Genomic DNA, 16,861 nt, shown 5'->3' on the forward strand with positions numbered 1-16,861 from the left:
GAGGCCGCGCGCGCTGGGGGGGGGGGGGGGGGGGGGGTGGCGCGCTCCCGTCCTAGGCGAGTGGGGGTGCGCGCGCACGTTCAGAGCGGCGGTGACAATCCAACAGATGCGAGAGGCAACGTCGCCTCTTAGCGAAGTTTATAAAGGGTTATTAGAAGATCAGTGTGTGTGTAGTGAAATTTGTTTTTATGCCAGTATTAAGAGAAAAATATCAATTTTATACAATATACTGCATTTATGTGCTGCTGTGCTCACCTATAGTTACAGTTACAGGTTGGTAGGTATCTGGGCAGCCTAAACATGTTTACAGTGAAGTTCATGAATAAACTAAATCAAAGCGACGATAATAGGTTTAAGTAGTTAATGGTTTTAACTACTGCGGGACTAAGATTTGTTTATTAGACTAGTTTCTCACATGACCGATGGTTAAATTATGCCGCCTATCAGGTATCCCTTAAATTCTGCTTCATACTCCGCCAGTAATTATGGGTTAAACTGACAAATATAAGAATGAGGAAAGGCAGCACAGGGCAGTTTGAACAGGTGAAGAGGAGGAGCGTACACTACAAACACAAAGAAGCGTCAAAGAAGTTCAGCCAAATGTAGGTATCGACTATAGCCGATTTATGCAGCGCGAATCGCGAATTGGGCTTTAGTCGCGGCCGCGAACCTGGTTTATTATGGGTTTATTCGGTGGTAAAAGTGCGATTACTCGATGAAGTTTTGCGTTGACGTCGAGGTGAGACGCGCAGCCCGTTTATACACGGGAGTCGCTGCAGGTCATTTAAAGCAAGTTCGTGTTCGTCTCTAGGCGTAGATTAGGACGTGGCTCCGAGCAGTATCGGCTCCAACATTTATCAACTGTATTTTTGTAACATGTAATTTAACATTTTGGGCTTGACAGCGATCACATAAACGTTCATGGTTGTAATCGGTATGTGCTGGCTGTAGATTTAATGCTAGTAGAATTTCTAATGTTAAATCTTGAACCACGGTACCATATAGGCTACTGGAGAATATGTTCGGTGGTTCCGGGTTCATATAGCCTACTGAACGGAGATTTAATGATGAAAGTTGAGACTGATGGGTCATCGATTAAACAAATAAACGAATAATCATCATATAGGTCTGTGAAGTATATTTGCAGTTCCAACAATTACACAGTGTTTTGTGTTTGGTGTACAATTGTAGAATTTATTGAAGTGTTTCAGTTTTAGCTGCGATGCCCGCCGAGCACCATCAGACGAGACATCAAAACGGTGGTAGGAATAATGCAGAAGGTCGAGGAGGGGCGCACAGAGAGAAACCCAGCAGAACACACACACACCCCAAACCAGGAGATTACGAGGACTCCTCTCTCCACCAGCGGCAGGACGTGTAAGAACACACATCTTACCTTTACAAAACACCCCGCCTTTCCGATCACTCCTTACCACTTTCTTGTCTTTATTTATATAGGTATACCGACACATACACCTCTAAGAACACAAATGGCGAGGCTCTTTACAACCTAAGATACATTACTACTTCCAGAGGTAATTAAATATGTAATTTCTCATATTCTGTCTGATATTCATGGATTAATTATTCTTTAAGTTGTCATTTCTACAATGTATTTATCAAGTATTTGTCCCCACGTTAAAACCGTGCAGGGATATGCCAGGGGCTGGAGGTCTTCTTGAACCTTCTGCTCATCATCTGTGCGGGAGTTCCGTACAGCAACACGGGTCGGTATCGGGACATCGCCAACATGGGGGGGCTGTACTATTACTACTACGGAGGGGCACAGGCCTTCACGGCCCAGGAGGCGGCGCAGGTCCAGGAGCTGGACGACCGTTTCTACCAGCTCAAGATCCCCCCGTACATCTTCACCATGGCGGCCGGAGGGGCGCTGATGGCCTACGCCCTGGCGGTGCTGGCCCTGGGGGTGTTCCGCCTGCCCTTCCGCTACCCCCTCCTCCTGCCCGTCGAGGCCGTGCTGGACGCTCTCATCGGCCTCGGATACATCCCCGCCGTGGCCTTCTACTTCATTAAACTCCTGGACATATATAACAACCAAATCTGTAAAGACAGAGCAGCGATGTACAACACTAAAGGCTTGAAGGGCTACGAGTGTGGCCTGAGTGGGACGGACGTGGCCGGCGGCCTCTTTGGGGTGCTCGGTGCAGTTTTGTTCTGCTGCAGTGCGGTGTTGGCCGTGAAAGCGTTCCGAACGGTCCGAAAGCGAAAGCAGCCCAGGCAGGCGGACGAGAACCTGTGAAGAGTTCTGACAGGCAACACGTTGCCATTCTAAATCTTTTCCTGACATTGTATTTTCAGACACCTTGTAGAAGTTCTATGATCATCTATGAACTGTAATATTAGACTTCATGCACTGAATTTCTAAATGCACATATCTTTTTTGTACTTTTAATAAATAACTTTATGTATATTTTTCAGTGCATCATTTAGTTTCACCATACAGCAACTTATGAAACAATGATGGCCATATAAAATGCCAATCCAGTCTAAACACATTTATCTTGGTGATATATAGATTAAACATATACTTGGTCACTCAGATCAGATCCCATTAGTGGCAACTCACAGTGAAGCCACTTTTCTTATGTGATACCTACCCAGGACAAAGGAGCTCGATCCACATAAGGATCTGGCTATGAATATTGTCTATTGATCAGTTTATAAGTAAAAAATAATAAACATGTAATTGATTGTACATTAATGGTCAACTAACGCTAATTTCTATTCTTGCTGTGTTTTGTTCATTTTCTCAAAGGATTAAGAAAGGACCCCATTATTTTTAACAGTATTTTTTAAAGTATATGATTCCTTTATTGACCCAAAGCTTTGTAGAAAATCATATTCATGAGGTGGTCACGTGCTCCTCTGACTTCTAAAAAAGAAGATTAAACACACTTCACAGTATAAACTTTTATTGCTACTTGGCTGAAAAGTTAATTAAAAATACAGCTTTTCTGTTTAAAACTAGCAGCATTTCAAAATCAAACAAGAAATAATTACCCACCCTCAAAATCCAAATGACTACCAGTCTAGCTGACAAACGGCAAAAGTGCTCTCATTTAATCCGTTTCGTAAATCAATAAACAACGTATTTCCTCTTGAAACTAATTACATTAAATATCTAACATAAAATATTCAGCAGATTTCTGCATGCTAAAAAAAAGTAAAATAAAAAAACCAAAACAAAAATATATACATTATGCTTTGGATATTTAAAACAACGCCTTATAAACATAAATGTTGTTTTATACAAAGTAATCACATGTTAATATATTTTTATTATATGTAATCATTTATATAGGGCATGCTTTTGACATTAAATACATTAATAACTAGTTCCTTGAACAAAAGATTTTGATGTGGTGGTATGCCATAGAACTTTATATTCTAGATTCTGTACCGACGGACCTACAAATTTGCATGAACCAATGAAGTACAAAAATAGACCTCAGCTTCTTGGCATTGAGAGAAAATATTCAAGCGTCTCTAGAAAAAAAATGTGTAGAAATGATAGTGAGCTCAAACTTTGGTCACATCACACAAACCGGAACATGTTCCAAACCTGTCTGTGCAGAAAAAGCTGTGATTGGAAAACAGTGAAAGAAATTACTGATAAAACATCACATTCCAAAAATGTAACCAAAAAGAAATTAACATAATTGTCCAGGCAGCTTTCAGTCTGTTTGATCATCAGGACTTCGAGGCAGCAGGATTACTTAAAGGCATGAAAATAAGATAATAAGACAAACAAAAGAAAATAACATCGAATACAATTTATGACAATGGGTTCACCAAGTTAATGAAACATCTTTAACCAACAGATTAAATGAAAGTTTTAAATTGTGACAGACTTTCGTCAGTGTAAGCACACAGCCACTGCATGTTGACTTTACCTATAACGCCCACATAGCAACAGTGTTCTGAATGCATAGTAGACCAACACTCAACCTGTGCATTTAACGGTCACTTCTACGTCACTCGTGATGAACGCCTGTATATTCTTTAACTTTTTGCACACACCGCATTAATATACACCAGCATTCCTCACTGTGTCACTCACTTACCAATCATTTCCATTTTGCTATAGAACTATTTTTGTAAAGACCAATAACAATGTGAACTCTGACTGATAAACATACATTATGCAAATAAGCCTGGGCTAGGTTTGCCCCGCCCCCTGTCCCAGAAACTCGGAAACAGTCCCAGCTCATGTTTCAGCTGGAAGAGCACACAACAGGAGTGATTGAAGAACCAGAACCGCTCAGAAATCCCACACTGGTTCTGGCTTGGCAAACCAAAGCTCCTAATGCCAGACCCAGTACAGATCTGGATCTGCACAACGGTAGGTGAGACCAGACAACAGCACAGAAGCAGCACAGGCCAGAAGCAGAGGGATATACACACACACACACACACACACACACACACACACACACACACACACACACACACACACACAGTGCAGGGAGGATTTGTAGGTCACACAAGCTGAGTCAGACATATGTACAGATGATTCTTCAGTACTTTGCATATATCATGTTTGAGGATGACACATACAGTGTAATGTCATGCCGTAATGCTCACTAGTAGTTATAATTCTATCAGTGATATAATGCCATTTTGTGTGTATATGTGTCACTCGGGATGTAGAAGAAGAGTATTTTCAGGTAACGGTTATTTTGTGCCAAATTTACCATTGAATAGCCAAAGTGTGCCTATAGCTGTGAACTTGTGATTCTATGGCCAAAAGTGTGCCTATAGCTGTGAACTTGTGATTCTATGGCCAAAAGTGTGCCTATAGCTGTGAACTTGTGATTCTATGGCCAAGTCAGAGAAGGCGTCTTTATCTAACAAACACAGCATGTCGACAAAAGCCTGTTATCACAGTTCCTGTGCCTAAGCGTCATAAACACTTTAGCTGGAAACAAACACATCTCCACTCCGCACCTCGCCCGCCACAGGACCGCTTAGAGCCGGTCACTGGTGGACCACACCAAACATCTCCATTAAGCTCTTTCTCTTAGAGAAGACTGAATGTTTGCCCACGTAGGGTCAACGCAATCACAACTCAAAGGCTATGAGCTCATGCGCAGTTCAACAAATAGCTAATAAACTGCAATATGTTTCACAAATATATTAATATATTTGTTCATAATCCTTGAACTATGTACAAAGTGCTTTTGTAATGTAAGATCCTTCACAAGTGAATTTAAGAGCATGGTAAGGTCATAGTCTTATCTGGCGTGCTTTCAACCTGAAGCATACAGTACTCCACAATCCTCTTTTAATACTTCATAATATTCTATAATACTTAGTCTAGGAAGGAAATGAGCTTTAGTGAATATTTGGTCACGAAAAATACTTTCGAATTAAAACGAAACCATAAGGCTCTTCAAATGCAAAACACAATTAAGAAGAAACTCTCAAAGTACCACAGGCGATACTGTGGAGAGGTTAAAACAGAGAGGAAAGAAGAGGTCGTGGTGAAGAGGGCAGAGCTAGCCACTAGCAGCCCTGTTTAAGGCTACGGCAGGGCCGAGGGGCTGCTAGGCCTGGCGGGTTGCCATGGTCACGACACATGACCCACCACATTCCAAGCATACAAGGCAACGCTCCAACAGTCCAGTACACCCTCCACAACCCTTTAAACGGACCTGCTTTGGCACCAGAGCAGCAGAGTGTAGTCTGCAGGTACATGTAGTAAAAAGCCACGCTAAGCCAATGCAAGTCGCTTTAGGCAAAAATGACTAAGACTTTTTTTTTTTCCATTTCTGAGATCATCACAATCTGGATCTTCTTTTTTCTTTTTTTTTTTTTGACAATCACAGGCATGAAGGGGCTGTGTGTGTTGGCAGAGAGGGCACTCAGTGGCTAACAAAATGCAATGGCAAATACATAATACTTGGACAAAGTGCAGACAGGCCCTGGGGGGGGGGGGGGGGGGGGGGGGGGGGGGGGGGGGGGGGGTTACATAGCGATCATGTGTCTCCACCCAAATCCCAATCCAGCAACCCCCCTATGTTTATCTCAACGCAGCCCAAGGACACCACACCCAAAGGACACACTGCCTTTGTCTGTGGCATTTTAAGACAGTTTATATCAAGAATAAATACTCAGTATCAATAATCAGAACTGATCAGTTCCCCATTTGCTGTCTTTCTGACTCAAAGTATTAATAAACTTAAACAGTTAATAGGAATTCCATCTAGAACAAGACAATGGTTTCTGACACACAGGTGGGGGTCCCAGGGCCGAAACTCCTAGTTCAATGGAAACAAGTAGCATGTCTTCTTCAAACTCAGACATATTAGTTACACTGTATTTACCACTACAACAAATACGCTCAAATCACACAATGCCAAGTATAGATAGAGAGGATTGGATAAGATCTTCAACAGTCTAGGTCAGGTGTTCTTGTCCTCTACAACAGTCTAGGTTACATGGCCCTTATTATTACTGTATTTAACTGGCCTTAAACTTCAATACTGCCTTTTCTTTCCATTATAAAATGAAGTGCAGTAGTGTCAGCTAGATAAAGAACCATACCATGTTTGGTTAACTTCCTCAAAATCAGTGAGTACAGACCCAATCACCGTCAATAGTGCTGCTATTCATAGTGATAACCACCAGGTGGCGCCTCAATCCAGCATCATCTCGGTATCTTTCAAGAAATCCTCGAACCTGGTAATTGTGTCTATGGCATAACTCAAGATAATAGACATAGACATTGTGTATTCATAAAGATTGCTGTCTAGATCACGTTGTGAAAGGCATTCTCTGAATCCACTCACATCTCTTTCTCACCACAAAAAAACAAAAACAAGAGACAGTGTAGTTCCTTGAGAACAATCATACATTTCATGGCTAAAGTAAGACTTGGGTGTCACCTACACACAAACACACTCTGTACAATACACGAAATGAATATCTCAGGTGTTTCTCAATACCACCCCGTCACATTTCATAAACACTAGGGTATTTGTTCAGTTTACTCTTTCAGATAAAGGAGAAGAAAAGTCTCCCAGTCTCTCTGTCAGCTTTCCAGTGTGACCTTATGTACAGTATTTATGACACCAATGCTTTAGTTATGGCTGCTTTTTCCACCTCTTCTGGAACGCCTCAAACACTCACAACAACTCAAGAACGCGTTTTAGTGTCAGCGACGCTTAACGAAGTTCCCAGCCAAACAGCTTCAGTCATCAAGCGGCGACGGCGCTACACGTCAACCAGACGTACCGATGATTTGACACGTCGAGGTCGTCGCCACGCTTACCAACACTATTCCCCACGCTGCTTAGAGCCCAGCCCACACCGTCGCGGTGTCATGGCGCTGTGCTGTGTGCTTTTCCGGACCACTCTTCCACAACTACGTCCTTTTTGGGCTTACACACGATCCAGTGAGGAGACCAGTAGGAAAAAGTCGTTGTCAACAGGCTCTTTCAGTGACTTCCTTCTCACATATAGCAGAGAAGGGCTTTTCTCCATAGAGGTATATGCCAACGAGTGTTTAGGTCACCACGAAAGAGTTGGTGTTTGCAACGAAAGCCGAGCAGACCAGCGACGGCCCCTGGAGACACCAGCACCTGCAGGAGGCACTTTTCGTACCGTTTGCTCACCCCAGAATCTCGCTTCCAAGAAGCACGGGAGACGTCAGAAGCCAGCGCAAGGCTGCGACGTCAGATGTAAAGGGCAAAGAGAGTGTTGGCGGATTGTTTATGAGGTATTCTGGCTCACACTGTGGCTTTTGCTCTGGGACGGCAAGATTTTTTTTTTCCAAGACCTCATTTCATTGGTCCTGAAACGTGAACACTCCTCCAATCCCCCGTCTGCTCCTCCTGAGACTCATGACAGCTGTCCACGCTGGCAGGCTGTTACCAGGGGGGCACATACGGGACTGCACACAATGACGGAGCTGACCGAAAAACTGAATCATCTGCACGGCATGGCACTAGGTCACGGAGATGCTCAGACAGGGCCGCGCTGTAGCGCCCTCTACAGGGCAGTGTCGTACACCTCCTGTGGGAAGGTGGCGGGGTGGAGGCCAGGGTGCACGTGGTCCCAGGCGGGCGGGTTTGTGGGAGGCATCGAGGAAGGTGGAGGTCCTGGAACAACAGGACTTTGGCCCTTCAGCTGTTCGCGGACGTCCTGCTCCAGGCTGGGAGGCACCACTAACTGATCCTCGGGGTCCTGCTGTGTGGGAGCGGCGAAGTATCCAGACTTCTTCTTTGGAGCCTCCAGAGCCACCTCGATGATGTTGTGGCTGTCCTCGGGGGCCACCACGGAGCCGTTGGAGAGTTTCTTCCCGAAGAGGCTGGAGGTGGAGGGTGATTTCTTCAGGTCGGTGATCTCCCTCCCGCAGACGGCCAGCAGGCACCCGTTGGTGGCCGAGACGACCACGCTGGCCTGTCGGCGGATCCTGCCACCGGAGCAGTAGTCGGAGCCCCGGGGGTCGTGCCGAAGGTCCAGCTCCTTAGGGCTGGGCGGGGGTCCGGAGCGCAGCTGGAACGCACAGCAGTGGATGTCCACCTCCACCTCCAGCCTGCTACCGTTGGATATGACGCCCTCTAGTGGCGCCTCGTCGTCGCTGTCCAGGCCGTTGTCCGATTGGTTGCTGGAGAAGACGGTGGAGGACGGCTGACGCTGGAACAGCACGGGGTTGGACCCGGGCAGCAGGGAGCCCGCCCCACAGAGCGCTGCCACGGGGTGGAGGCTACAGCGGCGCTCGGGCCGGGGGTTGGGGCCCGCGGGCGGGTGCTCGTCGGAGGCCGTGGACCCCGCCTCGCTGCCCACCTCTGAGGCGGACGTCTCGCCGTGGAACTCCGAGGCGACGCCGTTGCTGGAGGTGGGCGTGGCCGGTTCCACGGATGGCGCGCAGGTGGGCGTGGCCGTCGGCGGCGGGGGCCCGCGGACCTCGGTGGTGGGGAGAGGAGGCTCGCACGTGCAGCTGTCCTCCCCGATGTGCAGGGCCACCACCACCGCCCCGACGTTGTCCCGGCACCCGTAGCTCTGGGCCAGGCTGCACAGCTTTTTGGCCGCAGCACGGGGGTCGCGGACAGCCAGCACGGTCTTCACCGCCTCCTGGTGGGACAGGCGCTGGAATAGCGCCCTGTTCCCCAGGATCAGGAACTCGTCCTGGGCACAGAGGGGCTCGGTGCGCACCCAGGGCTTGGGCAACACACACGGCGACAGGTAGGAGCAGCCCAGCAGACGTGTGCAGCAGGTGACCCCACTCACCTTGTTATCCTACACCATGAGGGTCAAAGGACATTTGAATCAACAGACACTTGTCAAAGGAGATTTGATAAAAAAAATAGAATAAAAGTCAATGAGACACCTTCTCGTGAAGCTATTAACCAGTAGCTATTATGTGAAACAATTACTCGTGAGCACAGTCTGAGACACGTGAATAACCATTAACCACGAGGGCTGGGTAACGTGGCCTGACCTCTGTCCCCACGCCAACCAGCACGGTGAAAGTGTCCATTACCTCGGTGATGATGGCCTTGGCCGCTTTAACCCTCTCCATCTCCTCCAGGTTGTGTTCCAGGCTGAAGACCCTGGAGAGGGCGAGAGGCCGGCCTTGGCGGCACAGCAGCGCCTGGCACGTGCCCACGTTGGCCACGGTCAGGCTGAAGTAGCTGCCCACCTCGGAGGGCTCGTGGTGGATGTAGCAGAGCAGGGCAGATGCCCCCAGCTTCTGCCCCACCACACCCAACTTCCTGTTAGAGTGACAGAAGAAGGAAATTCACCAGTGAAGGAATATTCACCATTAAGAACAAAAGAAAGTTAATAACGAAATGAAAGATCTTTATCTTATTTACTTTACTTTTTTACTTTTTATGTTATTTTAATATTTTTATCTTTAATTTCTTTTAACATTTTCTTTTTGTCTTTTTGTCTTATCTCCTTTTAATGTTTCTTTTTATTTATACAGTAAAGCACTTTGAGTTGCATGTATGTATGAAAGGTGCTATACAAATAAAGATTATTATTATTATTGTGTGTATAGAAGTGTGTATTCATGTGTGTATACATGTGTGTATGTGAGCGTGTGTGTATGCGAGAGAGAGACACACACACACCTGTGCGAGGTGAGGAAAGTGTTGCACATGTACACACTGTCAACACTGCTGTGCTGGACCTCCTCCGCTAGCACATCTCCCATGGTGCACTGCAGCAGACGCGGCACCTCCTCGTTGCGGTCGCCATCGAAGATCCCGTACGCCGCCTCCACACTGTCCCCGAAACGATCCACGGCCAGCACGGACACGCACAACCTGCCCACAGCAAGGGTGAAGCCTCCACTCAGGGCAGGACTGCTCAACTACGTCTCCCACAATCCCCAGGGGCTTACTTAAAAGTTGCTTCAACTGGTTATCAAGTTTTCTGGCAAATTGCATACTAAGAAGTCCAGCTCCTCCCCTCAGTTCTAAGCCCCTCCCTCTAAACTCATGTATATTCAGAGTTTCACCCAGCCTGTGCGCATGTGGAAAATAATGAACAGAGAGGGAGTGGAGGTTCTGGGGAGAAATGCTTCATGACTGCAGAGCCAGAGCTGGGCTACTGGGCCCGGGACAGACACTGTGATGTGCTGTGATCCCAGTACCCCTGTGACGAGGTGTGAACGGTTATGGCATAGTCACAGCTTCCACCACATCCCGCTCTGAATGTCTGAATGTTGAGAGTTCACCTGGGCGTTCACCTGGGCGATTACCTGGGCGATCACCTGGGCGTTCACCTGGGCGATCACCTGGGCGTTCACCTGGGCGTTCACCTGGGCGATCACCTGGGTGTCCACCTGGGGGATCACCTGGGTGTTCACCTGGGCGATTACCTGGGTGTTCACCTGGGCGATTACCTGGGTGTTCACCTGGGCGTTCACCTGGGCGTTCATCTGGGCGATTACCTGGGTGTTCACCTGGAAGTTCACCTGGGCGTTCACCTGGGCGTTCACCTGGTCATATATAAAGGCTGCGGTACAATGGGAGGAAATAAAGGTTCAGCCCACTTGTTCCTGTGACCGCTCAGCTCTGCGTAGCCATGATCCCATGGAACGGACATGCCCTGCGTCTCTCCTGCAGTCTGTGTCACCACGGGCTTCTGGTCCAGCCTCAGAACAGATATGTGACTATGAGAATGTGAGCAGGAGAGAGAGATGAAGAGAGGAGAGAGGGAAGAGACCTCTTGAAGATTTAAAATCTACAGACAGCTTAGTTTTAAGGTGTCCTTCAAAACTACAATGCCATCGACCAATCACTTCACCCATATACTTTACCACATGTGCTATACTGAGGTGCGTGGAGGGCGGAGCCGAGCTCCAGGCCTGTGCGGAGGTGCGTGGAGGGCGGGGCCTCACCTGAACACGTTGAGAGTCTTGTGCTCCAGTATGAGGTTGCTGTTGCCGGTCAAGTCGAGCTCCTGCAGTGTAGCAGGCACCGAATCTGGCACCACAATCTCCATCAGCTCATTACAGCTCACATCCACCACCTGCCAGTGCAACACACAACACACAAAAAACAGACACACCACGCACACAACACACACAAAACACACACAACACACACAAAGCACAGCACAAAACAGACACATCAAACACAAAGCACAGCACAAAGCAGACACAACACACAAAACACACACAAAACAGACACACCACACACAGAACACACACAAAGCACAGCACAAAAAAATGAGACTTATCTTCTGGTGTGAGGGTTTCTCCTTCAGTGTGAGGGTTATTAGCCACAGATTAGCCACAGATTCTCCTGTGTCCATAAACCCATCAAACACTTTTGTTCATTAGATACACATTCCATGCACTACACACGTTTTATGTGCGTGCTGTTTCAGATCACACGATGGTTTATGATCACGGCCATTAACTGGGGCTCTTACACGTCAGTGTCACTGTTGGGTTTATTGGTGTGTGCCATGGAAACATATTCATCCAATCACAGCAAGAGGTCAGAAACGAACTACTCAGGAGGGCCTGCCAACTGCTTGGCCAAAGTGTGCATGACGACACATGAACAGCTCATAAGTGGCTCGTAAGTGTCCAGAATATGACGTAGGTGCCTTTGACCACATGTGCATGTCCCTGAACGGTGTTGACACGCGTGGTCTCGTGTGCCATGACCCCGCGTGGAACACACACTGACCTTGATCTCAGGCAGGTTGAGCACCTCGGGGAAGACGCTGATGTGGTTGGAGTGTGCGATGAGGGTGTGCAGTCTCTTGCAGCTGGACACGGTGGAGGGGACGGTCTTCAGCTCGTTCCCACTCACATTCAATTCCTCCAGCATCTCCAGCTTACTCAGCTTACTGGGAACACCCACACAGCACACACATACTGAGCCCTGCTGGAAACCAGAGCTCCCAACACCAGTTATGAGCTTTCACTGCATCTACACTTGTACAGACTACTGGTCTGTAACTACTGCACCGTCATCATCATACACCATCACGCCCAAACTGGAACTCCCAAACAGTTTTAAATCCAGCAGTCTGTACACAAATATTTCAAATAATATTTTTTAAAAGATTTCTCAGAAACAGAACTGTCTTCTTATTGGCAAAGTAAGAGATATCACTTACAAGGAAATACAGCAGACAGACACTGTATCAGATACATTCAAATGAGAATGGAGAAGGTTAAAGCAAAGCATAAACAAATAAAACAACACTTCCACGAAGCCACCAGACTCAGGGCTCGGTCATACCTCGCAGGGAAGGATAGCAACTGGTTATAGGCCATGTGCAAAACCCGCAGGTTCTGGTGTCCAACCAGCAGGGCGGCGCAGTTCTCATTCAGGTTGTTTTCTGTGAGGTACAGCTCCTGGAGGGTGCTAAGGCTCTCTTCTGATTGGCTACTCGGGGGGATTGTCTCCAGTGCATTAGCTGACACATTCAGGTATTTTAAACTGGGAAAAGGAAACACAGAGAAACACTCAAAAGCTACAACACACATTAAATTAATACCTTAATATCTAATATGTCTTAACAAAAGTAATGTAGTCTTCCTTGCAAAAGTAGTTTTGAGGCAATGTTTCTCATCAAGCGTAACAGTATAGAACAGACAAGACAGATAATCGTTAGGCTAACATAAAAGAGGCTATCTGAAAACACTTGGCAAAACAATCTTTACACTAAAGCAACGCGACGCTTTAAAAAACCCAGTGCTGCTTGACGTCATTATTAGCGATTAGCTTCCTTGAAGGCTGACCGGTGATTTAAACAACAGGAAGGAGCAGAGAGGCTCAGCTGGCTTAGAGTTCAACACCACACCCCTGCTGGCTTCACACAGCCCCATGGGACACCAGCAGACTGGAAGCACACTAAAGATCTCCAGATCTTTATAGCGTGCGTCCTTAATCTTGTGAGGTACATCTGCAGCATGGGCTCTATCTGTACAGATCAGACAGAGGTCCAGCGCAGAGGTCAAGGTGGCTGGGTGCATGTTCTTGTGATTAGCCTCAGAAAGAGAGAGAGAAGGAGAGATGAAAAGATAAAGAGGAAAAGGGCAAAAAAAGACATTCAGTAGGAGAAATGCAGAGAAAGAGTGAGCAAAAGAGAAAGGAGAGAGAGAGAGAGAGAGAGAGAGAGAGGGAGTAGAAGGAGGAAGGGTGTTCGGGAGGAGAAGGGCGTGACCTACTTTAAGGCCTTGTAGAAGAAGTTGTCCGGGAGCTCGCCAAGTTTGTTGTGCTGCAGGTCCAGGGTCTCCAGAGGGATGTGGTCGAGCAGGTCGGGGAGCTTCTGCAGCTGATTACTGCCTGCAAGGAGCTTCTGCAGACTCAGACCACTGAGCAGTCTGCAGTGAGACAGAGAGACAGAGCAGAGGAGAGAGAGAGACAGGGAGAGACATGAGAGTGAGTCCAGAGAGAGGTGTGAGAGAAGGAGAGGGGGCAGGTGAACGGCAGGAGGTAACGAGGCGTGCACTAGGGCCTCACAACAAACACACGCGGGCAGACGTGGGCTGACCTGGCCGGCAGCTCCTGCAGTTGATTGTGTGAGACGTCAAGAACTTCCAGCTTCCTGCAGTCACACACCCAGTCTGGCAGGTATTCCAGGAGATTCCTATCAAATCACCAGTAAAGCCACTCAGGCCCATTGTTGTAAACGTGCCAAGACCAGCATCACAGCTCAGCTTCAGAAGTGGGACTGTAAACTCACCATGACAGGTCCATGTGTGTGAGCTGATGGGGAACCGGATAGACGCTCACCGTGGCGAGACCTGGAAAAACAAAAAAAAAAAACACATGGCCTCCTCACGTCACCATCAGCCACAGAAGAGCATGACATCGGCGTGCGATCCCGCCGGATGCGGTTTGGGTCGGGGGGGGGGTTGTGCTCACGGTTGCTGCCCGCGTGGAGGGTGCGCAGGGCGAAGCCACTGAGCGTGAGCGCCCCCAGCTGGTTGCGCTGGCAGTGCAGCGTCTCCAGGTTGCAGGCGGAGCTCAGGTCCAGCATGTCCAGACGGTTGTCCCGCAGGTCCAGCTGCGTGAGCTGCTTCATGGGCTCCAGAGTCTCACTCTTCACACAACGCAGTCCATTGAGCCTGCGGTGGGACACGGAGGGGGGGGGACAGCATGAGACCCCGCGGGGCGGAACGGGGCGGAGGTGGGCAGAATGGGGCGGAGGGGAACAAGGCGTGGCCACGGCAGTACGGCAGGAAATTAAGGCACACTGACAGAGGATAAGAGCAGGTGAGGGATGAGGGGAGAGAGTGAGGGTTACCCCTAACCCCTAGGCCCTAAGCCCTAAGCCCTAAGCCCTAAGCCCTAACCCCTAGGCCCTAAGCCCTAACCCCTAAGCCCTAAGCCCTAACCCCTAACCCGCTCCTCCGTTTGCATCTGGTGTTTGTGAAGATTCCTTCAGAGAGGAACACAAATCTGTCCAGACCTGGAGGAGCGATCCCTTGAACAACAACAACGTCAAACTGCCAGCTTTATAAATCATCTCTCTGGTCTCCTTCCCCCCGTCCCCTGCTGCTGCAAGCCCCTTTATGAGATGGCCTGGAGATGTTCTGATCTTCTACAGGTGCATGCAAGCCCCTCATAAATCCCACCCCCGCATGGGAAATAACGCTTCCTTCAAAGTGGAGCTCAGCTGAGAAGCCGAACGCGGCAGTTTGAGCAAGCAGCTTTAATGTACAGTGAAACATATGAGGTTCGAGGGCAGGGATTAACTGCTCTCCATGTAAAACAATCCACCAGGTTGAGATGAGGGCAATTTTATTTGAAAACGGCCCCTCAGATGAGAGCGACGTGTGTGAACAGACAGACCTGGAACATCAACCCCCGTGTACAGACGTCCGATCACGTCACGTTACCTTTGTGTATTGATCTTGCATGAAGTACCCAAGAAGAGTATTAAGTGAGAGAAAGAGAGAGAAAGAGAATGGAGATAGAGGGGAAGCGTGAAAGGACAAAGAGAGAGGTGAGCTGACCCTCTCCTGCCCCTCACCGTAAATCAACACTCCTGACATGGAGGGCGCGTAGCAGGCTGGCCAGATCCAGGACCTCCACCCGGTTGCCGGCCATGGCCAGCCTGTCCATGGCCACGAGCCTCTCCAGGACACTGGGGATGTGGGAGAAGCTGTTGAAGGAGAGACCCAGGCTGCTGAGCTGCACCAGGCCTCCCAGCTCCTCGGGCAGGGTGCTCAGGTGATTCCCATCCAGAGAGAGCGTCTGCAAACTGGGCAGCAGGGAGAGACGGCAGCTTTAACATGGGGAGTGTTGCGCGGAGACACACCCAGGGAGCTCATGGAGCAAATTCCAGAACTTCTCTTTGTGCAAAGCACCCTCCTGATTTGAGCCAGGGTGAAAACAGTCAAACTGGTCTGTTCTCTAAGCCAGATTTAATCTGAGCACAGATCAGCTTAACCCAATTCACTGGTACGATTAGAAATAGAAAATGCAAAGGCTCTTTTGTCTGATAAGGCGCATGTGTGCCTGGGAAACAAACACTCTCACCGGAGAACTGTTTATGCTAATTATCTCCTGCATATGATTATGCAGATGCTAATAACTATTCAAAAATATAACCACTCTCATTATAATATGCTGAAATTTCACATGAAAAATGTGGGTGCGGCCTTATCAATGCTACACGTTTACCACGTTCTGTGTACCTTTATCAACCTGTGGCTGGCCTGTATAGCACCTTATCGTGAATACGTTTGAAACTCAGTTTGCTCTGTGGGTGAATACGTGAGAGTCTGAGGTCTGTGTGGAAAGCGAGGTTGATAGGCGGAGTCACCTGGACTCAGTCTGGACCGAACTCACCTTGAGAGGTTTCCCACACAGGGTGGGATGAAGCTCAGACCGTTACAGGAGACGTTGAGCTCGGCCAGGGTCTGGACCTCACACACCGCCTCGGGGAACACACCCAGGCGGTTGTGAGACAGATTCAAGCTCTTCAGCTGGGCGAATCTGTAAACAAATGCACGCAGATGCATACAGGCACAGACAGACAGACATGTCTTTCTCATTAGTGAATGTGTCCCAACAGCTATAAGCTATATAACACAATCATTAACAGGCACTGTCTGGGGCAGAACTGTAGAGAACTGCCCTTGTAATAACCCCGTTCCACTACTCCTCTCCCATAAGGCTGTGCAAAGCCGCACACCTGTGCTGCTTCTAGAAGCACAGTTCACTGCCTCCCACTGCTGTCTGGGCAGTTCTAACACGCCTGCTGCAAAGAGGGAGAAGGTTGTGGTGTCCTGAATGCCACGGCCGAGTACACACATATGTGCACACATATACACACACAGCACCGCCACACCCCAAACACTAGCAGCCACACACATGTACACACATTCACCCATGTATGGCCTCACCTC

At 48.3% G+C, this 16,861-nt stretch overlaps 2 protein-coding genes across 7 annotated transcripts in view; one reads left to right on the forward strand and one right to left on the reverse strand.

The window, feature by feature from the left end:
• Positions 1 to 428: 428 nt before the first annotated feature.
• On the forward strand, positions 429 to 2,690 carry marveld3 (MARVEL domain containing 3). 5 transcript variants are annotated; one of them, XM_077023772.1, is made up of 5 exons: positions 611 to 739; positions 1,006 to 1,126; positions 1,212 to 1,377; positions 1,459 to 1,535; positions 1,653 to 2,690. In XM_077023772.1, the coding sequence occupies exons 3-5, from the start codon at positions 1,223 to 1,225 to the stop codon at positions 2,258 to 2,260; spliced, it is 840 nt and encodes a 279-aa protein (XP_076879887.1). In that variant the 5' UTR covers positions 611 to 739; positions 1,006 to 1,126; positions 1,212 to 1,222; the 3' UTR covers positions 2,261 to 2,690. The 5 variants fall into 5 exon arrangements, with proteins under 5 accessions (XP_076879889.1, XP_076879886.1, XP_076879888.1 ...); XM_077023774.1 differs by lacking the exons at positions 611 to 739; positions 1,006 to 1,126 and adding an exon at positions 429 to 602 and having other exon boundaries at positions 1,192 to 1,377; XM_077023771.1 differs by lacking the exons at positions 611 to 739; positions 1,006 to 1,126 and adding an exon at positions 431 to 602 and having other exon boundaries at positions 1,653 to 2,689.
• A 226-nt stretch (positions 2,691 to 2,916) lies between these two features.
• phlpp2 (PH domain and leucine rich repeat protein phosphatase 2) overlaps positions 2,917 to 16,861 on the reverse strand; it is a 33,226-nt gene continuing 19,281 nt past the window's right edge. For both annotated transcript variants that reach the window (XM_077023775.1, XM_077023776.1), the window contains 13 exons: positions 16,302 to 16,448; positions 15,481 to 15,711; positions 14,370 to 14,572; positions 14,188 to 14,248; positions 13,996 to 14,091; positions 13,670 to 13,825; positions 12,738 to 12,938; positions 12,177 to 12,339; positions 11,378 to 11,508; positions 11,030 to 11,149; positions 10,104 to 10,298; positions 9,509 to 9,740; positions 2,917 to 9,264 (listed from right to left, as the gene is read on the reverse strand). In XM_077023775.1, coding sequence (XP_076879890.1) covers positions 8,014 to 9,264; positions 9,509 to 9,740; positions 10,104 to 10,298; positions 11,030 to 11,149; positions 11,378 to 11,508; positions 12,177 to 12,339; positions 12,738 to 12,938; positions 13,670 to 13,825; positions 13,996 to 14,091; positions 14,188 to 14,248; positions 14,370 to 14,572; positions 15,481 to 15,711; positions 16,302 to 16,448 — 3,187 coding nt within the window. In that variant the 3' untranslated portion in view covers positions 2,917 to 8,013. The remainder of the gene's footprint in view (positions 9,265 to 9,508; positions 9,741 to 10,103; positions 10,299 to 11,029; positions 11,150 to 11,377; positions 11,509 to 12,176; positions 12,340 to 12,737; positions 12,939 to 13,669; positions 13,826 to 13,995; positions 14,092 to 14,187; positions 14,249 to 14,369; positions 14,573 to 15,480; positions 15,712 to 16,301; positions 16,449 to 16,861) is intronic.

This window comes from Brachyhypopomus gauderio, chromosome 12 (assembly GCF_052324685.1).
Source record: "Brachyhypopomus gauderio isolate BG-103 chromosome 12, BGAUD_0.2, whole genome shotgun sequence".
NCBI lineage: Eukaryota > Metazoa > Chordata > Actinopteri > Gymnotiformes > Hypopomidae > Brachyhypopomus > Brachyhypopomus gauderio.

Coding starts and splice junctions, on each gene's coding strand:
- marveld3 (XM_077023774.1), top strand. CDS start 1,223: ATGCCCGCCGAGCACCATCAGACGAGACATCAAAACGGTGGTAGGAAT. Junction 1,378..1,458: donor CTCCACCAGCGGCAGGACGT/GTAAGAACACAC, acceptor TTATTTATATAG/GTATACCGACACATACACCT. Junction 1,536..1,652: donor ATACATTACTACTTCCAGAG/GTAATTAAATAT, acceptor AAAACCGTGCAG/GGATATGCCAGGGGCTGGAG.